The 18,716-nt window shown below is 39.8% G+C and overlaps 1 protein-coding gene across 1 annotated transcript in view; it reads right to left on the bottom strand.

Annotated features, from left to right (window-relative positions):
• Positions 1-613: 613 nt before the first annotated feature.
• The window catches only part of LOC311181483 (large ribosomal subunit protein eL43-like), a gene marked incomplete at both ends in the record, with an annotated part of 39,244 nt that continues 21,141 nt past the window's right edge, over positions 614-18,716 (bottom strand). Inside the window, 2 exons of the mRNA XM_084249950.1 lie at positions 614-874; positions 18,100-18,196. Coding sequence (XP_084106076.1) covers positions 614-874; positions 18,100-18,196 — 358 coding nt within the window. The remainder of the gene's footprint in view (positions 875-18,099; positions 18,197-18,716) is intronic.

Raw genomic sequence — 18,716 nt, 5'->3', positions numbered from 1 at the left:
GGCAGTTTTTTTCCTTTGAAAAACCACATTGCACATATTTTAGGTTTGCAGACTGGTCAGTGTCACAAAGCCAACTCTACCACTGTTATATGAAAACATCCAGAGAGGACATGTGGATGGGTGAGAATGGCTGTGCCCCAATGAAATTTTATTTCAAAAACAGGCACTGGGCCAAATTAGATGCACAAAAAGTAGCTTGAGATCCCTCATTTACATAGGCACCTTTTTTTTTTTTATCAGTATCTATGTGTGCTTCCATCTGGGTAGACTGCTAATCCACAGGGAATAGGATATCTAGGCTGGTGTTCTAGCTGTTGTTCAGCCATTCTGTGTACTTAACTCACAATTTTTTTTAAGATTTATTTATTTATTTAATTTTTTTACCAAAGCTGTAAGATTTTTATTCATTTATCATTCTACTACTGAAAAAAGTATTGCAAGTATAATCCCACTTCAGTATACCAGTCCAATAAAAATTAAAGTATTCCAATTGGTAAAGTCTTTGAGACTTGCTTGAAAAACAAAATTAATGCATGTCAGAATATTAACAAAGCCAAACAATTATAAGCCCATTTATTATTATTCGTGTGCAATGGTCCAACTTGTACAATTTCTACTGGTCTTTCAATTCCTTCAGTCTTCTGATGGCAGACTTTACTGTGACAGAAGAAGTAGTGTTGTAGGTCCAGGCACCACCAGCCACCATTTTCATGCAGGAACCACAGTGCCAGATTCCCACAGCTCGCCTCTTCATCTTGGTTTTGCCACAGAAGGAGCAAGTGTACTTGGCGTGCTGGCTGATTTCAATCTTCTTCACCATTTTCCTAAGGGAGGCACCATAACGGGTCCCATATTTACCGACGATCCCCACCTTCTTGGTTCATTTGGCCATGTCTCCGTAAGGTGGGTGAGCGCCCAGAGAGAAAGATTTATTTATTTAGACAAGCACTGGGTACAGTCAGAAGCGCGGGAGAGTGAGAGAATTCACCAGAGCCAGAGCGGGAGCAGAACAGGCAGACTGACGAAGTACACTGCTGAGGGGAGCAGTGGGCGGGGCACGAGAGGTCTGCACACCATGTGGGTCCCTCGCTGGTGGCTGGATATCAAACAGGCACTGCAGAGGCTGCAGGCAGCTTTGCAGCCCAGCGCTCAACCACTGCACCATCAGGGATGCCTTAACTCACAAAATTTAAACTTAATTTCTAGACTGAAAAGATTGATAAACAAAGACTGACTCTTTCATGTTTCTTCCAGGTTAGCTCTATTACCTTAATTCCAAACGAAAAAAAAAAAAAAAAAAACTCTTTTTTTCTCTGCTTGTCAATTGCTGTTATTCTTTAAGGCCTGGGGCAAGTGGTTATCTCTAGACTGAAGCCTCTACGATTGACCCTCCTCCTGCTTCCAACAGTAGATGATATCCCCCTTCCCTTTATTCCTATTGAGTTTCTTACTCTATCTTTGAGTTAGCTGAGCATTTGTCTGTTCTCCTGAAGAGGAAATCCTTACAAGTATGATTGTTCATTTTCACATCTCTTTAGGTCTAGAATAGTGCCTAGTACACAGTGAAAACACAATACATGTTGCTGAATTAATGAATGAATGAATGAGTGAGTGATTTGTCTTTAGCAGCATGTGGTGGTATGATATTGACAAAGACACAGTAGTCATTGGTAAATGCTTCATAAACAACTTCAGTAATCTTAGGATTTTTAGATGAGTTGCTATTTTTTAATTGAAAAGCGTTAAAATGACTCAAGGATTAGTAAAGAAGCTGGTGAGCTCACCCCTCTGTTTGCAGGGAAAAATCACATGTTGAGGGTAAATTTAGAAAGTTTTATCATTGTCTAATCTAATTCTGATCCCCTTGCTTGGCTGTTTAAAGCCCATCATCAGGGCCTCCCCGGTGGCGCAGCGGTTGAGCGCTGGGTTGCGAAGCTGCCTGCAGCCTCTGCAGCGACGGTTCGATCCCGGCTGCTCCCCGGCCACTGGAGGAGGGTCCCACATGGCGCGCAGACCTCTCCTGCCGCCCGCTGCTCCCCTCAGCAGTGTACTTCGGTCCTTCTGCCTGCTCTGCTCCCCGCTCTTGCTCTGGTGAATTCTCTCACCCTCCCGCGCTTCTGACTGTACCCAGTGCATGTATAAACAAACAAACAAACAAACAAATAAATAAATAAAACATGCCTCTATTAAAAGAAAAGAAAAAAAAATAAAGCCCATCATCAATGCTTCATTTTCTGTCAGAGGAGTGTCAAACTCCTTAGCAAAGTGGTTCTCAGCATGGACTGCACACTTGTACCTCCTGGGGAGTGGTGAGACGATGTCCATGCTGGGGCCCGGACCCAGGCAAGTGAAATCAAGAGCTCTGGTCATGGGACCCAAGCATCAGAGTGGTTTGGTTCTCCCTTGGTGATTCCAATACATATCCCAGGAAGAGAACCATTGAGCATGACCTAAATTTATGGTTCTCAGCCTTTCTTATTTTCCATGTTGAAAAGTTTGAATTTTAACTCCAGTGCAATGAGATGCAACATGATCCTTGTGTTTTTTAAAGGATGAATGGCTGTGGCAAAGCCTGTGAATGTCAGAGGGGCAAGTGTGAAATACCAGTGGACCAGTTAGGAAGCTATTGATGTAGGAAGTTGTAATTGTCGGTGATTCCAGAAGAGAAAAAAATAAAAGTTTTCTGTTTAATTCTTAGTTACCCATATAAATTTAGTTAATGAAAGAACACATCTTCGGAGCATTATGGTAAACAGCACTTTTATTGTGCATCTATGTCACATTTGTCATGCCACACGTTCCTTTTTAATTATTGAAGAACCTCACGCACAGTAAGCACCAAAGCTTTATGTAATTATGTTTGACTTGCAAACCTCTCACATGTGTAATATGGGATAGCCACTGCCTTATAAACTTTAATGGTGCATTTTAAGGCATGTAACATTTAATATGGTTTTGAATAAGCACTTTCATTTAAAATCTCAGTAGTTAATATGCACACAAATTAAAGTTAATTAAGAAGGTGAATGCCTGATGAGCAGAGGGAAAGAATAAAATGTTGCTGAATTAAGAAAGAAGCATTTTTATTACATATTTCATTATATTTCAGTGCTGTTGTGTGACTTCTGCATGTGGATGCTTGCAACTGTCCTCCCAGTTCTGAAAAGCCTGCCAAGAGATATCATGGAACAGCTTCTTGTCCTTCTCTCCAAATTTAAATGATGCTTCCTATAATGGGAACATCCTCATGGGACATGGTTGCACTCTCTATTGATCCATTAAGTTACATCTTTGGCGCACCCACCTTGTGTGCTACATAGTACTTGGCCTTGTCATTGACAAAATTAGCATAAGCTCTTCCTTAATGGAAAACAAAATATGGAGGATCTGCTGTCTTATAAATGCATGTATCCAACAAATGTTGATGGAAACTGCAATATTCAAGGTAAAGGTATGTTTTAAGAATTTGGAAATTTAAAATTGAACCTAGCACACAGAACAGTCTTCAAGTAACATATGCTAGGGATTTGAAGCAAGAATGGGACTCAGTGATCTTTAATCTATAGGTCAGAATGCAAGAACATATCAAGGGCTGTGGGAAGATGACATCTACTGGATGACTTCATGATGCTGAAGACATTGAATGCAGACCCTGTAGGACGTAAGGATTGTGTTTGAGAAATAAGTTGGAGTCCCTTCATTCTAAAGTGCTTGTGTGAGTGAAGGCAGCAGGGCAGAAAAACACAGAGTTAAAGTGGAACTATGTAGAATTGTAATAAAAAGATGTGACTCAAAACTCAGTCTTGTTGGGGCCTCCCCAATGGCGCAGTGGTTGAGCGCTGGGTTGCTAAGATGCCCGCAGCCTCTGCAGCGCCAGTTCGATCCCCGGCCACCGGGCGAGAGTCCCACATGGTGCGCAGACCTCTCCTGCCACCCGCTGCTCCCCTCAGCAGTGTACTTCGGTCCTTCTGCCTGTTCTGCTCCCTGCTCTGGCTCTGGTGAATTCTCTCACCCTCCCGCGCTTCTAACTGTACCCAGTGCTTGTATAAATAAATCTTAAAAAAAAAAAAACAAAACCTCAGTCTTGTTTCCTCAAAGGCATAGTGCCTTTGTTTGAGAAATAAGTATCAGGCGAGTGGCAATCCTCTTGGAAGTTTTGATACTTCAAGTAAAGGGAATCTTTAATATCAAAAGTTATCCCCTACACAGGATGTATTCTGGACTAAGAAAATGTTTGTAAACCAAAGTTACCCTAATTTAAAAAAAAAAAAAAGAACTATAACAGAAAAAACAAATGTATTCAAAACTCCACTCTTTTGCTCAGTCCTTCTTCAGGTTTCGGTACAATGCCCAGCTTCCTGTTCTGGCAAGACATCCATAGTCACTCTGTCTGGGATCAGGGTCTCTTAAGAACAGAGACCTAAACAAGCAGTCTTTAGGGTGATGAGGCAATGGGAAAAAGTCAAAACCCCATTAAATGAAAGAGACCATCAGTAAATCAATAAATTGGTGACCCAGGTCAGTAAAATGTGCAGTGTGCCAGCAGAATTCCACAACAACAATAAATGGAGTTGGGGAATGGAGCAGTCTCACCAAGGTGAAGCCTGAGGTCTCAGGAGAGGCGCTATGTGCACACCTGGAAATGTTGCAGCAAGCAAGTGCTGGACAACTGCAGTGTTAGATCTCAAGGGATCCCAGTGGGAAGAGGTTTTATAAGTATGACTCTCTGCTTTTTCTGCACATTAAATAGCAGTTTTCCTCTTCAGAGAAGTTTCTTTTTAGCTCTTCTGCCCATTTTTTGACTGGATCATTTTCTTTATTTTTGTTGAGTTTCATCAGCTCTTTGTAGATTTTTGTGATCAGTTCTTTATCATTAGTGTTGTGTACAAAAATGTTCTCCCAGTCGGTGGGGTTTCTCTTTGTTTTTGTTACTGTCTCTTTTGCTGTGCAGAAGCTCTTTAATTTGATGTAGTCCCAGCTGTTTATCTTTGCCTTCACTATCACTGCTTTGGGTGATATGTCTGTAAAGATGTCTTTGATGTGCATATCATGTGGTGTTTCACCTATATTTCCTTCTATGTATTTTATGGTTTCAGGTCTTATGTCTAGTTCTTTACTCCATTTTGAGTTGGTTTTTGTGCAAGGTGTGAGGAAGTAGTTAAGCTTCATTCTTTTGCATGTAGTGACCCAGTTTTCCCAGCACCATTTATTGAACAAACTTTCTTTGCTCCAATGCATATTCTTTGCTCCTTTGTCAAAGATTAGTTGACAATAATTTGTGGATTTATTTTTGGATTTTCTATTCGATTCCATTGATCTGTGTGTCTGTTCCGATATCATGCAGTTTTGATGATTATGGCCAACAGGCATATGAAAAAAATGTTCAACATCACTTGTAATCAGGGAAATGCAAATCAAAACTACAATGATATACCATCTCACACCAGTGAGAATGGCACATATTAAAAAAAATCTAGCAACAACAAATGCTGGTGAGATTGTGGAGAAAAAGGAATTCTCCTGCACTGTTGGGGGGGGGGGCAAACTGGTCCAACCACTATGGAGAACTGTGTGGAGATTTCTGGACCTACTAAACATAGAGCTTCCATATGATCCAGCAATTCCACTCCTAGGTATTTACCCAGAGGACACAGAAACATCAATTCCAAAGAGCACCTGCACCCCTATGTTTATAGCAGCACTATTTACAATAGCTAAGCTTTGGAAACAACCCAAATGCCCAAAAATAGATGACTGGATCAAGAAGATGTGGTACATATACACCATGGAATATTACTCAGCATTCAAAAAAGATAAACACATGCAATTTGCTGCAACATGGATGGCGCTGGAAGGGATCATGCTCAGCGAAATAAGCCAGAAAGAAAAAGAAAAATATCAGATGGTCTCACTCATAGCAGGAATTAAGAAAACTTAAATAAGGGACCAGGAAAAAGAATAACTATAAGAAAGTGAAAATCAAAATCAACAAACAACTATGAACCAGAGACACTCTATGGGGGTTGGGGGGCGGTGAAAGGAGGGATTGGGGTCAAAATAAGGGGGTTGCAATTGTATGGAGATTATAAAAATAAAATTAAAATTAAAAAAAAATAAACACACACACACAAAAAAGCAAAATAAATACATAAATAAATAGCAGTTTTCCAAATAGCAGAGCAGGTAATAATTAGGAGACTGTAGAGGACAGCATTCTAGGTCATCATGACCATGGTGAAAGGAGAACTATGCCTTGGGATGGAGCCCAGAAGAATAGGCACACAGGAACTCTGCTATGGAAGAGCCGGGAGCCAGCAGGCAAAGTCCGAATCCCAGCCTCACTGAGTCATGGCCTCCTGCTCGGGCCTGCCCAGGAAGGGCATTTGGTAAGCAGTTCTGCTGCGCCAAGTCCTCAGCTTCTGCTTGCCAGGCCACCATGCAGTGTGAGTGTTCTCTATGGCAAACCATTTTAAAACAGTCCTGTCAGGCCTCCACCATTTCTAATCAGCTTCTTAAGGAGCTTAAGGGGGTTTAGAAACATCACAGTTAAAGGAAGAAAAGTTGTTGAAAAAATAAAGTGAAATGTTTTGTTAGGAAAAATATTTTAGAGTGTGAGGTCAGTTTGGCAACAGAGTAATCATGAAGGCATCAGCATTTCCATGTCAAAAAGGAACTGAGTTAATGAGCACATACTGCCCATTTCTCCTCTGCAGTTTTATTTAACTGAACTAACAGCTGTTTATGAGTATAGTGAGGTCAACCCAAAATTCATGTAAAATCTAAGGCTGCAGAAAAATAAAGATATGGTAAAAATGTTCTTTGAATACACAGAAAATAATATTCTGTAATCCATAATTGCTTAAATATTAATAAATATCCAATACTATCATATTCATAATCCATAAAGGAAGTGTTTTATGTATTTATTTAATTCTGACAAATTCATATACAATACCTAAATAAAGGAATTGTTTTCATGTTTGACTACATATGAGCTGCCACCAAATGCTATAAATTTCTTACAGGAGAACAATTTAAAGTGAAGTTCATGTAAGTGGATAAACTTGGTAGGCGATGATTTGTATCATTCTTAAAATATTCTACTATTTTTCTGTGACTGCAATTTTTGCTGTATGATGTTTAATAATTATTCTTTGATAATATCTTCATAATTTGTTTGACTTTGCAGCCTAGTAGGTCTTTATGCAGAGAAAATTCTGTCTTTTCTTTATAAGAACATACAAAGATATTAAATGCATTGGCTTCCTTCTAGTAGTACAGAACTTCAGTGATAGAGATTGAGCAATACACCAAGAGCAAGACAGAGCTCTCCATTTACAACATAGTGTGAGATATGGACAAGAAAAAGTCAACAGTGTATTATATTTCTAACATAACTGGGGCATCTGACTGTGTGTGGCATGGGAATGGGTGGCAGGACTATTTCAGGGTCCATATGCTAAGAATTAGAATGATTTGGGTAGAAAACTGTGCTATCACTTTGGGTGCTTTGTGCTGAACAGGAGAAACATATGTACTCATTAGTTGATAATGAATTTATTTTTCTAACCAGCATTTCACCACTTTGAAGGAGATGGCAACTTTTTTGCACTCCCTTAGAAGACATTTGGGACACCAGCTGTGGTGAGTTAATGATAAATGGAAAAATGTTACCGTCCACTTCTGATTCTCCTGCATTCTTCTCCCAGGTTGCTGTTATATTTAGTTTGAATTTTTGTAGTAATGATACAAGGCATGTTAGGATTGTGGAAACTCTCAGGAATTAACGCATATATGTTGGTGAGCCTCTTTTTTACACTATATTGGTGTATATTAACTTTATATATGTTGTATTGGGAATAATAGATCTTGTTTGATTGTTATCACTTGGGGTAGTCAATTTATGAGAGAGGAGAGGAAATTTCCCCCATTCCTCTGGGTTTGCCTTAGGCTGTTCAGCAATGAAATGAACATTAAAATAAAATAAAATAAAATAAAAAAAAAGATGTGGTACATAAACACAATGAAATATTACTCAGCAATCAAAAAAGATAAACACATGCAATTTGTAGCAACATGGATGGAGCTGGAAGGGATCATGCTCAGCGAAATAAGCCAGAAAGAAAAAGAAAAATACCGATGGTATCACTCATAGCAGGAATCTAGAAAACCTAAATAAGGGACCAGGAAAAAGAATAACTGTGAGAAAGAAAAAATCAAAATCAACAAACAACTATGAACCAGAGACACACTATGTGGGGGGGGGGGTGGGGAAAGGAGGATTTGGGGTCAAAATAAGGGGGTTGCAATTGTACGGTTAATATAAAAATAAATAAATAAATTAATTAATTAAAAAAAAAACAAATGAACATCAAACAGGTTAGTAGGAGGGAAGGACCAAATTTAATAACATTAATTTAATATGGAGAATCTATGTAGATGTGGATTCCAAATCTAGTGGAGCAAAATGAGGATAGGTATCTTGAACTAAGGAATGGGATAAGGAATCTGGGGCCTCGAGGAGAGATGAGGGAGGTTCATATGATGAAGGGCTGGTGAGGCATATGACTAAGACCATGTCCTTTAATTTGGTGTTCACCTTGTCATATGGATGGATTTCTTGAACAGAGAAAACATATTTTTGATAATAATCTTAATTTTGGGTAAGATCACCAATTTTAATTCTTCTTGGTAGTTAAGGGAGTGCTAAAGTTTATCATGATCCTGTGGCGCCTCAGTTAACCTCAGCTCTAAGTAATCCATGTGCCATTGGGACACATCTTGGGGAGGCCTATCCTTCAAATTCCTATTCAGAGAAATACACTTTACTCTTTGCTTAAGAATTGTTTTTTGACCACATCCTTGCCAACATTTGTTGTTGCTAGTTTTTTTGATATGTGCCATTCTTACTGGAATAAGGTGGAATCTCAATGTGGTTTTGATTTGCATTTTCCTGATTATAAGGGATGCTGAACCTTTTTTTTTTTTCATATGCCTCTTGGCCATTTGCACTTCCTCTTTGGAGAAATGTCCTTTAACTTCTTCTGCCCATTTCTTGACTGGATTGTTTACTTTGTTTTTGTTGAGTCATGTGAATTATTTGTATATCTTTGTGATCGACTAGTCCCTTATCAGTTGTATGGAGTGCAAAAAATTTCACTCAATCAGTGGGGTGTCTCTTTGTTTTGGTTAATGTCTCTTTTGCTGTACAGAAGATTTTCAGTTTGATGTAATCCCAGGTGTTTATCTTTTCTTTGAATTTCTTCACTTAGGGTGATGAATCTTTAATGATGTTACTGAGATATATGTCTTGTAGTGTTTTAACTATATTTTCTTCTACACTGCTATTGGGAGTATAAACTGACCCAACTATGGAAAGCTGTCTGGAGGTTTCTCAGTCTGCTAAAAATGGAGCTACCGTAGGACCCAACAATTCCAAAAGATCTACCCAAAGGACACAAAAGTGTTGATTCAAAAGAGCACCTGTTCCCCTATGTTTATTGCAGCACTATTTATAATAGGTAAAACCTGGAAACAACCCAAATGCCCAAAAATTGATGACTAGATCAAGAAGATATGGTATATATGCACACTGGAATACTATTCAGCAATCAAAAAAGATAAACTCATGCCATTCACATCAGTGTGGATGGACCTAGAAGGAATTATGCTCAGTGAAATAAGTCAGAATGAAAAGAAAAATATTGGACGGTTTCACTTATAGGAGGTATATAAGGGAACCAAATAAGACATCAGTTTAAAAAAACAATAACAATACAAAACACAAAAAAACAAAACCAGACAATTATAATTAAGAGACATCTTGCAAGGGTTGGGGAGGAAGAGGGATTGGAAGGAGGAAGGGAGGAGCACAGGGGACTGGTTATGGTGCATGGGTGCATTGGTGAAGGAAATTCTAAGGGGGACTACACCTGAAAGGGGGGGACAAATATTGTTTAAAAATGAACAATGATGTAAAAAATAAATTAAAAAAGAAATAAAAATGAAAAAAATCACAAATACATTTCTACAAAAAAAAAAAAAAGAATTGTTTTTGGTCTTAGACAGAGGGAAGCTAAAATAGAAAATACATGAATAAAAATAAACACCATGAAAGCAACATTATTGTTTATTCCAGTCAAGTTAGTTACAATAATAATGAGAAATACCAGATACCGACAATGCATGCAAAAACCATCTTGCTTTTTCACCCTAATTATTTTTAGTGCTACATAACTCATTAATAATGTGCAACTGATATAAAACATTCTAACAACTCTGCCATTGTTTATATTTGAATCATGAACTCTAAAAATCTTTGTCTTGTGATAAAACAAGAGAAAATTAATTTCAAAGTGGTGTTCCTTAAAAATGACCAAAGGGGATATAGGCAGAATCAGCCCATCTAAAATTTGAGACTGTCAAAACAAATTTTTTCAAGAGAAAATAAGAATGTATAAATGATTTGGGCTGGATAAGAAAATCTATAAGTTATTAATAGTTATTCTTTCAAGTCAAAGAAGTTACAAAATATACTAAACCAGAGGACATTTCAAGTAAATTAATTCAGCTTAATTCACATTGTATATTAAATATGTATTATGTGCTCAGAACTGAGTTCATGTCAAAATTTCTCTTGGGCTTTTTATTTTTAAAGATTTATTTTTTATTTATACAATAGCTGGGGTACAGGCCAGAGGCGCGGGAGGGTGAGAGGATTCACCAGATGCAGAGTGGGAGCCGAACAAGCAGACAGCCCGAAAGCACTGCTGAAGGGAGCAGTGGGTGCGACAGGAGAGGTCTGCTGCTCCAAGTGGGACTCTCCCTGCCTGGCCAGGAATCGAACCTGCACTGCAGAGGCTGTGGACAGCTTCACAGCGCTGCGCTCAACTGGCTGTGCCACCAGGGAGGCCCTCTTGGGCTTTTTTTTAAAAAGATGGTTTGGTTTAAGAAGGTCCTATTCCTTCACAGCCTTACCAAAGCAGATAAGAAATTGATAAGTTGACCTTAGTGTTGAAAGTCATAAAGCAAAAGTAATTGTGGACAACTATATTGAATAACAGAAAAACGTAACAATAGCAAATTTATCACACCTTTTCTCTGTGATAAGTTTATTACTGTGAAACTGCTGTGAACTGGGTAAACCCACCCAAATATCTTATAGTTTTGCATCAGGGAAACAAGATCCCAAAGGACTCAAGAGTCAATCACTAAGCAAAAATGTCCTGATATAGACCACTTTAATCTCTTTAAAGTATCATGCCGTTTGGTTTAGGATGCTCTTGGTTGCACTAGTGGGTATGGAAAATGCCAGGTGACTACAGTTCAGACTGGTAATTAATTCAAGAAGGCTAAAAGCGGGCCTCCCCGGTGGCGCAGCAGTTGAGCGCTGGGTTGCGAAGCTGCCCGCAGCCTCTGCAGGGCCGGTTCAATGCCCGGCTGCTCCCCGGCCTCTGGAGGAGGGTCCCACATGGCGCGCAGACCTTTCCTGCTGCCCGCTGCTCCCCTCAGCAGTGTACTTCGGTCCTCCTGCCTGCTCTGCTCCCCGCTCTGGCTCTGGTGAATTCTCTCACCCTCCCGCGCTTCTGACTGTACCCAGTGCATGTATAAACAAACAAACAAATAAATAAATAAAACATGTCTCTATTAAAAAAAAAAAAAAAAGAAGGCTAAAAGCTAGAGATGAAGGAGTGAACAAGAAGCAAGAACAAAGGAAATGGCTCAAGTCAGTTGCTCTGGGGCCTGAGTTTTATTTTATTGGGGCTTTTCCTTTTAATTCTTTGTGAGATGGGTCTTTTATTGTTTGTTTTTTGAATTTATTTATTTATTCATATAAGAACTGGGGTATAGGCCAGAGGTGTGGAGGGTGAGAGGATTCACCAGAAACAGAGTGGGGAACAGAACAGGCAGAATGCCTGAAATACACAGCTGAGGGGAGCAGCGGGAGAGGCAGGAGAGGTCTGCTGTGCCATGTGGGTAGCTCCTTGGTCGGGATAAAACTTGTGCTGCAGTGGCTGTGGATAGCTTCATAGGTGGTGTCTTAACCCCTTGTACCACCAGGGAGCCACTTCTGCTACCTCCATGAAAATCTCTTGTTGAAATTAGTGTTAACACTTGCATTTTACAAGAGAGAAAGATATAGTGCTTCTTGAAGCCTTTTCAGAAATAAAACTTAGGTGGACCTCCGTGATGATGTAGGGGTTAAATATTAAGGCTGTCACACTGTCACCACTATGGCCTGAGTTTGATCCTTAGTATAAGAACAGGATCTCTATGACCCGAGCAGACGGGGTAAAGGAGGAGAGAGTCCTGGAGCCCTAGGTGGCTTTTGCAGGCTTTTATTTGGATTTACCAGGCACACGACAGGCAGGAGTGCTGGGAGGCCAGCCCCCAGCAAGTCTTCACTCTTTCTGGGCTCTCCGGCGTTCTCTTGTGCTCTCTCTGCTTTCTTGTGGTTCTACTTTCTGCTGGCATCTCCGTGATGATGCCCTTATAAGCCCAATCTTAGCCCAGGTGAATCCCATCTACATATGCCCATACCCTACTTCAGGTGCCCGCCACCAGGCATGCATTTGGGACCACAGGTTTCCGTCATCTATCCTAATGGCGGGAAAGCAGAAAAGCCTGATATTTTTTCCCGTATTCTACACCTAGCCAGGGAGCAAACCCACATAATGGTGCAGCAGACCTCTCTTGTCTCTCCCACTACTCCCCTCAGCAGTGTATTTCAATAGATCCATCTGTTCTGCACCCTACTCTGTTTATGTTGAATCTTCTAAGTCCCTGCACCAGAGGACATTTCAAGTAAATTAATTAGCTTAAGACATCCCAGTTCTTCTATGCAAAAAGAAAAAAGAAAAGAAAAAATAAAACTTAATGTGACACTACATTCATTGTGTTCCCACCCTAAGCCTCTAGTTTAATATGGATACCTCAAGGATGGGCTGGTGTCTTAAAATAAAACATACACATTTCCGCATCCACCATCGATTACTTTAACGAATGCTATAGTGCCTCCTCTGACCTGGGCACTGAGACCCTGAAATTGGGTGGTGGGCCAGGCAGACATGCTACTGAATCCTGATTAAATAAATATTCATAGGCCCATACTTTACATCTATTTTCTCCCTGTTCATGTTGATATTTCTTTCTAACTAAATCTGGGCTTTTGTAATATTGGTTGTCTGTTAAACAGTTTGCTTCAAAAATGGTTCTTTTGGAAAACACACAGGTTACTCATGAATGAAACTAATAGGGTATGGTTGAATTTCCAAAACCCCGATGGAAAATTAAACTGAATGTACCCTGAATTGTACTACCAAGTTTATTTCTCAGGCTGATCTATAAGCTCTGCTGAGAGGCAGAATAACTTACTTATGGATCAATAATAAAGTTCAGGGAAGATGGATGTTAATGAAATGTCTGCATATAAAACACTTGAGAAACCTCAATAATGCAATAAAAGTGAATAAAAATATCATATTCTGTGGTGAAATGTGTAAGCAAAAGGAATTGATACAGGCAATCATTATAAGTTCCAGGTATTGTCAGACAGCAAAGTCAATCACTTCTGAGAAGTCTTTTTTCCAGCATATTTCATTATGGTTACAAAATAGCATCTGTACATGGAATCTTTAAGAGCAATCATACCTTTGTCTTTTGGATACCTAATGGTATCTGTAGGGTAAATGATTTTTAAGGCTTTTCTGCCCATTGCCATTAGGATTGCCCTGCTGATGGGGCACCTGCATTTTGTTACATTGTTATAAGTTATATTGTTTACTTCTTGGGAAGATGGCAGCAGTACTGAGATACTCTCTTAGAGAAGCAGAGGCAGGAGGAAGCTGGTGAGAGAAGGGGAGAAAGGCAGAGGAATACCAGAGAAACCCAGAGTGAAGACTTGCTAGGGGCTAGGGGGCCTCCGGTCTCCTGGCACCCTGGCACCTCTGCCTGCCATACACCTGGTTGCTGCACTACATATAAAAGCTCAGTAAAAGCCTGAGAAAGCCACCGAGTGCTCCAGGACTCCTTTACCCACCAGTTGGCTCGAATCATAGAAAATCTGCGCACTGTGCCCATCCTGCCATGACAGCATCCTGACATGAATAGGTGCTGAAAATGCTCAGATCATCTAAAATTCAGGAATATTCAGACTGAGCTTGATGAGAAATGGATGAATCCAGATGGAGCATGGTTGTATAATGTACACTCATTAGCTCTAGTTCATTTTCTTGTTTTGAAATTATTGAATTGAGGTAGTATTGTTTTATAACACTGTATAAATTTCATTATCAGGTGTACAGCTTCATACCTCACCATCTATGAGTACCACACCACACCTGCCACAGAAACTCTAGTTTCCACCCTCCACCATCCAGTCAACCCCCTACCTATCCCTATACTCCCCCTTCCCCCTCTGGTAACCACCTTTGTGCTGTCAGAATCTAAGGACTTATTTTTATTTTGTTTCCTTTCTCTGTTTTTTTCTATTCTTTATTTTCCACATATTGAGTGTATTCTGGCTCCTTCCCTGTGAGTTGTCTGAGCTCAGCAGACCCCAAGAGTCAGTGTAAAGCTAAGACCACAAGGAGTTGTGGGTATGACAGAGATTTCTTAAGTGAGGTTCTCCCCAGAAAACAAGTAATTTGTTTGGTAGGGGGTTCCTAGAAGCATCAAAAGGGAGTTAGTGAATGAGTGAAGTATACTAGGTCAGTAAAGTGTATGTTACTTTGTAGGTTACTCCTGTGAGTAACTGGCTTCTGTCTCACTGGGGCCTCATAGGAGACCCTAAATATGTGTCAGCGTTCCCAAGCAAAAGGTAAAAGTCAAAAGAAATTTTTTGAACTCTCGATCTGGAGCTTGCTGCTTCCAGTGACATTAATTTTCTAGCACTTCTGACTTGCTCTGCATACAGACCAAGCATGCTTCTGGAGCCAGAAAAGATTAAAATATCCCTTAAGTAATTGCAGTAAGAAATCTCTGTTATTTAGAAGTAAATTCTGAGGGGATAAAAGCAATGATGTCTCAGCATGTATGATGGAGGTATCTGACTGAAATAAATTTGTCCAGAAGTGTATAATGATTGATTAGAGCTGGGCAGGCCTTGGTTTTAATTTGGATTTGTTAGCTTATCAGCTCTGTGACCTTGGTTAAAAATCTTAAGTTTTTGCAGCTTTAGTGTCTTCATTTATAAACCAGTGCACTGCCTGCCTAAAATGGCAGCTGTACAAATTATTTTTTTATAGATTTATTTATTTATTTTATACAAGAACTGGGGTACAGGCCAGATGCACAGGAGGGTGAGAGGATTCACTAGAGACAGACAGGGGAACAGGACAGGCAGACTGACGAAATCCACTGCTGAGGGGAGCAGCAGGAGAGACAGGAGTGGTCTGCCCCGCCATGTGGGACCCTTGCCAGCCGGCCGGGATTGAACTGGCGCTGCAGAGGCTGTGGACAGCTTCACAGTGCTGTGCTCAACTGCCTGCACCACTAGGGGATGCCCAAATTAATTGGAACTATGGAAATACAGATGAACAAAGAGTTAAGCTCTTATTAGTGCCTCATGACCATGACTAATGGCCAGATATTTGTAAGTTATTCATTCAGTAAATGTTTATTAGCTATCTACTATGTGGTAGATGTTAGAGACATTGAGATGAATGAAACAAGGGGAAAATTTCATGTACCTATGTTCTACCAGGAGGGAAATATAATGTAATCACAAATAAAGATGAATCCTGCTATTATACTTAAGACTGTTTCTGGCGCCCTCACTCATCAGAAAGCTGGGGTTTTGACTGCCACATTTGTTGTCTTTTTTTCAGGTGCTTGTGCCTTTGCTCAATCACCCCTGTACATCTTCTGGGACTCAATGCTACCTACATCTTGGCCCCTTAACACCGCCGCAAATGTCCAACATCCTATTAAAACACAGTATGTTTTGGCGCGCAGACCTCTCCTGGTGCCCGCTGCTCCCCTCAGCAGTGTACTTCTGTCTTTCTGCCTGCTCTGCTCCCCGCTCTGGCTCTGGTGAATTCTCTCACTCTCCCGCGCTTCTGACTGTGCCCAGTGCTTGTATAAATAAATAAATAAATAAATAAATAAATAAATAATTAAAAAAAAACACAGTATGTTTTATTTTGTAGGGAGACACTTTGAAGTTATTTGTCATTTCAGAAAAAAATTTGTGAAACCCTTTCTAACTAAGGTATCATTAAATATGATTTAATACACTCCCTCCCCTATAGACTTTACTGTCTTTAGAATTTCAGCTTAGTAGAGGGGCTTTTTTGAACAGGATGTCCTTTATGGTGATTGCCTACCCATCTGAAGGATTGTGAAAGAACATTTTATTTATTTTTTTAAAGATTTATTTATTTATTATTTTTAAAAAGATTTATTTATTTATTTATACAAGCACTGGGTACAGTCAGAAGCATGGGAGGGTGAGAGAATTCACCAGAGCCAGAGAGGAGAGCAGAACAGGCAGACTGATGAAATACACTGCTGAGGGGAGCAGTGGGCGGCAGGAGAGGTCTGCGCACCATGTGGGACCCTCCCCTGGCGGCCGGGTATCGAACCGGCGCTGCAGAGCTTCTTAGCCCAGCGCTCAACCACTGCGCCACCAGGGAGGCCCTGAAAGAACATTTTAAATGTTTGTGGTTGCATGAACATTTTATCTCACTTAGTCTTCACAACCACCTATGAGTTGGATGTTAGTATCAATCATCTATATTGTTTGGATAAAGAAACTGGACTTTGGAAGGGTATTGACTTAACCAAGGTCACCCATCCATAAATTGTGAAAATCAAGATTCAAAACTACATCGAACAGCAAATAAGTGCATTTCATCTGCCCAATAGTACCTGATATAAACTTCTAGTTTAACTTATCGAGTAAGATGATTATATGGCATCTCTCAAAGTGAGGACTTGGGGAAAATTAGATCTCTGGACTGAATTCTTAGAGTGCTTGCTTGGTGATAAGGGTGAGAGGGATGGAAGGTGTCATACATACTTCTTTGTAGCTAACGACAGATAGCTACAATTTGGAGAAGTAACACTACTTGGCTGAAGATGAGCAGAATGAAAGGAGAGATGCCTTTTCATGTAATGCACCAGAGATTTCATCTGGTTATGATCTTAAGACACATCTCTTCCAAAACAGAGCATAAAAGTTACTGAAAAAAGCTGAGTCAGACTTCTCAATGCATTCTGCTGCATGACGTCTGACTGGCTTACCGAACAGCTGGCTAACAGATATTTTCAAAGAAATGCAGTTTCATGATCTCAAGAACACCTGTTAGCACTACTAGCAGGTGAGTAGGTAAAAGAAAGAATGTAAGACATAGAGAAAGATAAAAATCCCACCTGAATCCTTGCTGTATTTTTTTTCTCACTTTCTGATCTTGGGTATGCTTCTTTCAATCCTTTGATCATTAGTTTTCTATAAAATTGAGATTATAAATTAGAGGAGAGGGAAGGAGTGACTAGTGTCTTCTCAAATTGAGATTATAGAACTGTTACAAAGACTAAACTTGATAATGTTTAAGTTATTTATATATTTTCAAGTTTGGTTAAAAAAAATGAAGTCAAAATTTAATAAGGCTTTTGCTTACTCCTTGTTTCCCTGTCAGTTACGTTCTCAAGTGGTGTCTCTTTGTCAATAATGTGTCACTTATGGGCCTCTCTGGTTGCGCAAGGGGTTAAGATGCAACCTATGAGGCTGTCCACAACCACTGCAGCATGAGTTCGATCCCCAGCCAGGGAGCTACCCACATGGCATAGCAGACCTCTCCTGACATGCCTGCTGCTCCCCTCAGCAGTGTGTTTCAGACAATCTGCCTGTTCTGTTTCCCACTCTGTCTCTGGTGAATCCTCTCACCCCCCCCCCACACCTCTGGCCTGTCCCCCAGTTCTTGTATGTATAAATAAATACATCTTTTAAAAATGTATATAAAAAATAATGTGTCACTTACAACTGCCACATATTGTTGGCTTCAGTCTTCTTTTTTTTGTTTTAATTAGAATGATTTGTTTTATTTTTTTAATTTAAATTTTATTTTTATATTCCCCATACAATTACAACCCCCTTACGGCTTCAGTCTTCTTCAACATCTCAGTTACCTCTGGTCTCAGTACTCTAAAACGCTCTCTAGATCTGTCAGTATTCCTGGAGTAATTAGGAGATGACCTGTTAGGAATGAGAAGATAGAGGGCTTTATCTCTTTATCTTAGAACAGAGTATGGTGATTTCATTCCTGAGATGGGAGTGAAGGTAGTATGGATGGAGGAAACCTTAACTATGCTTTGAGATAGGCGAGGGATGTTGAGGACCTTTACACGTAGTCCCTACTGATACACACACACACACACACACACACATATATATGCATACATATATGTGTGTATATATGTTATAAATGCTTATATATACTAATATATATATATATATGTATATTTAAATGGAGGAAGCTAGATCCTTTGCATAAACGTTGAAGAGAGGAGACTTGAGACTATAGGACAATTGCTTTACAGGTTGACATAAGGGCTCAGCTAGGGATGGGCTACTGAACTGTGGAGACTTTATTTAGACTCTTTTTGCAAGTACACATAGACAGATGTTAAGAACTCACCAAGAATTGTATGAATACTGAATTGACTATAAAGGCAATTGATATAATAAAATCTATTGATCTGTGAGCATGTGGAAC

This window comes from Talpa europaea, assembly GCF_964194135.1.
Source record: "Talpa europaea genome assembly, chromosome: 12".
NCBI lineage: Eukaryota > Metazoa > Chordata > Mammalia > Eulipotyphla > Talpidae > Talpa > Talpa europaea.
The sequence above is the reverse complement of the archived record's forward strand: the minus strand, read 5'-3'. Positions and strand labels throughout refer to the sequence as shown.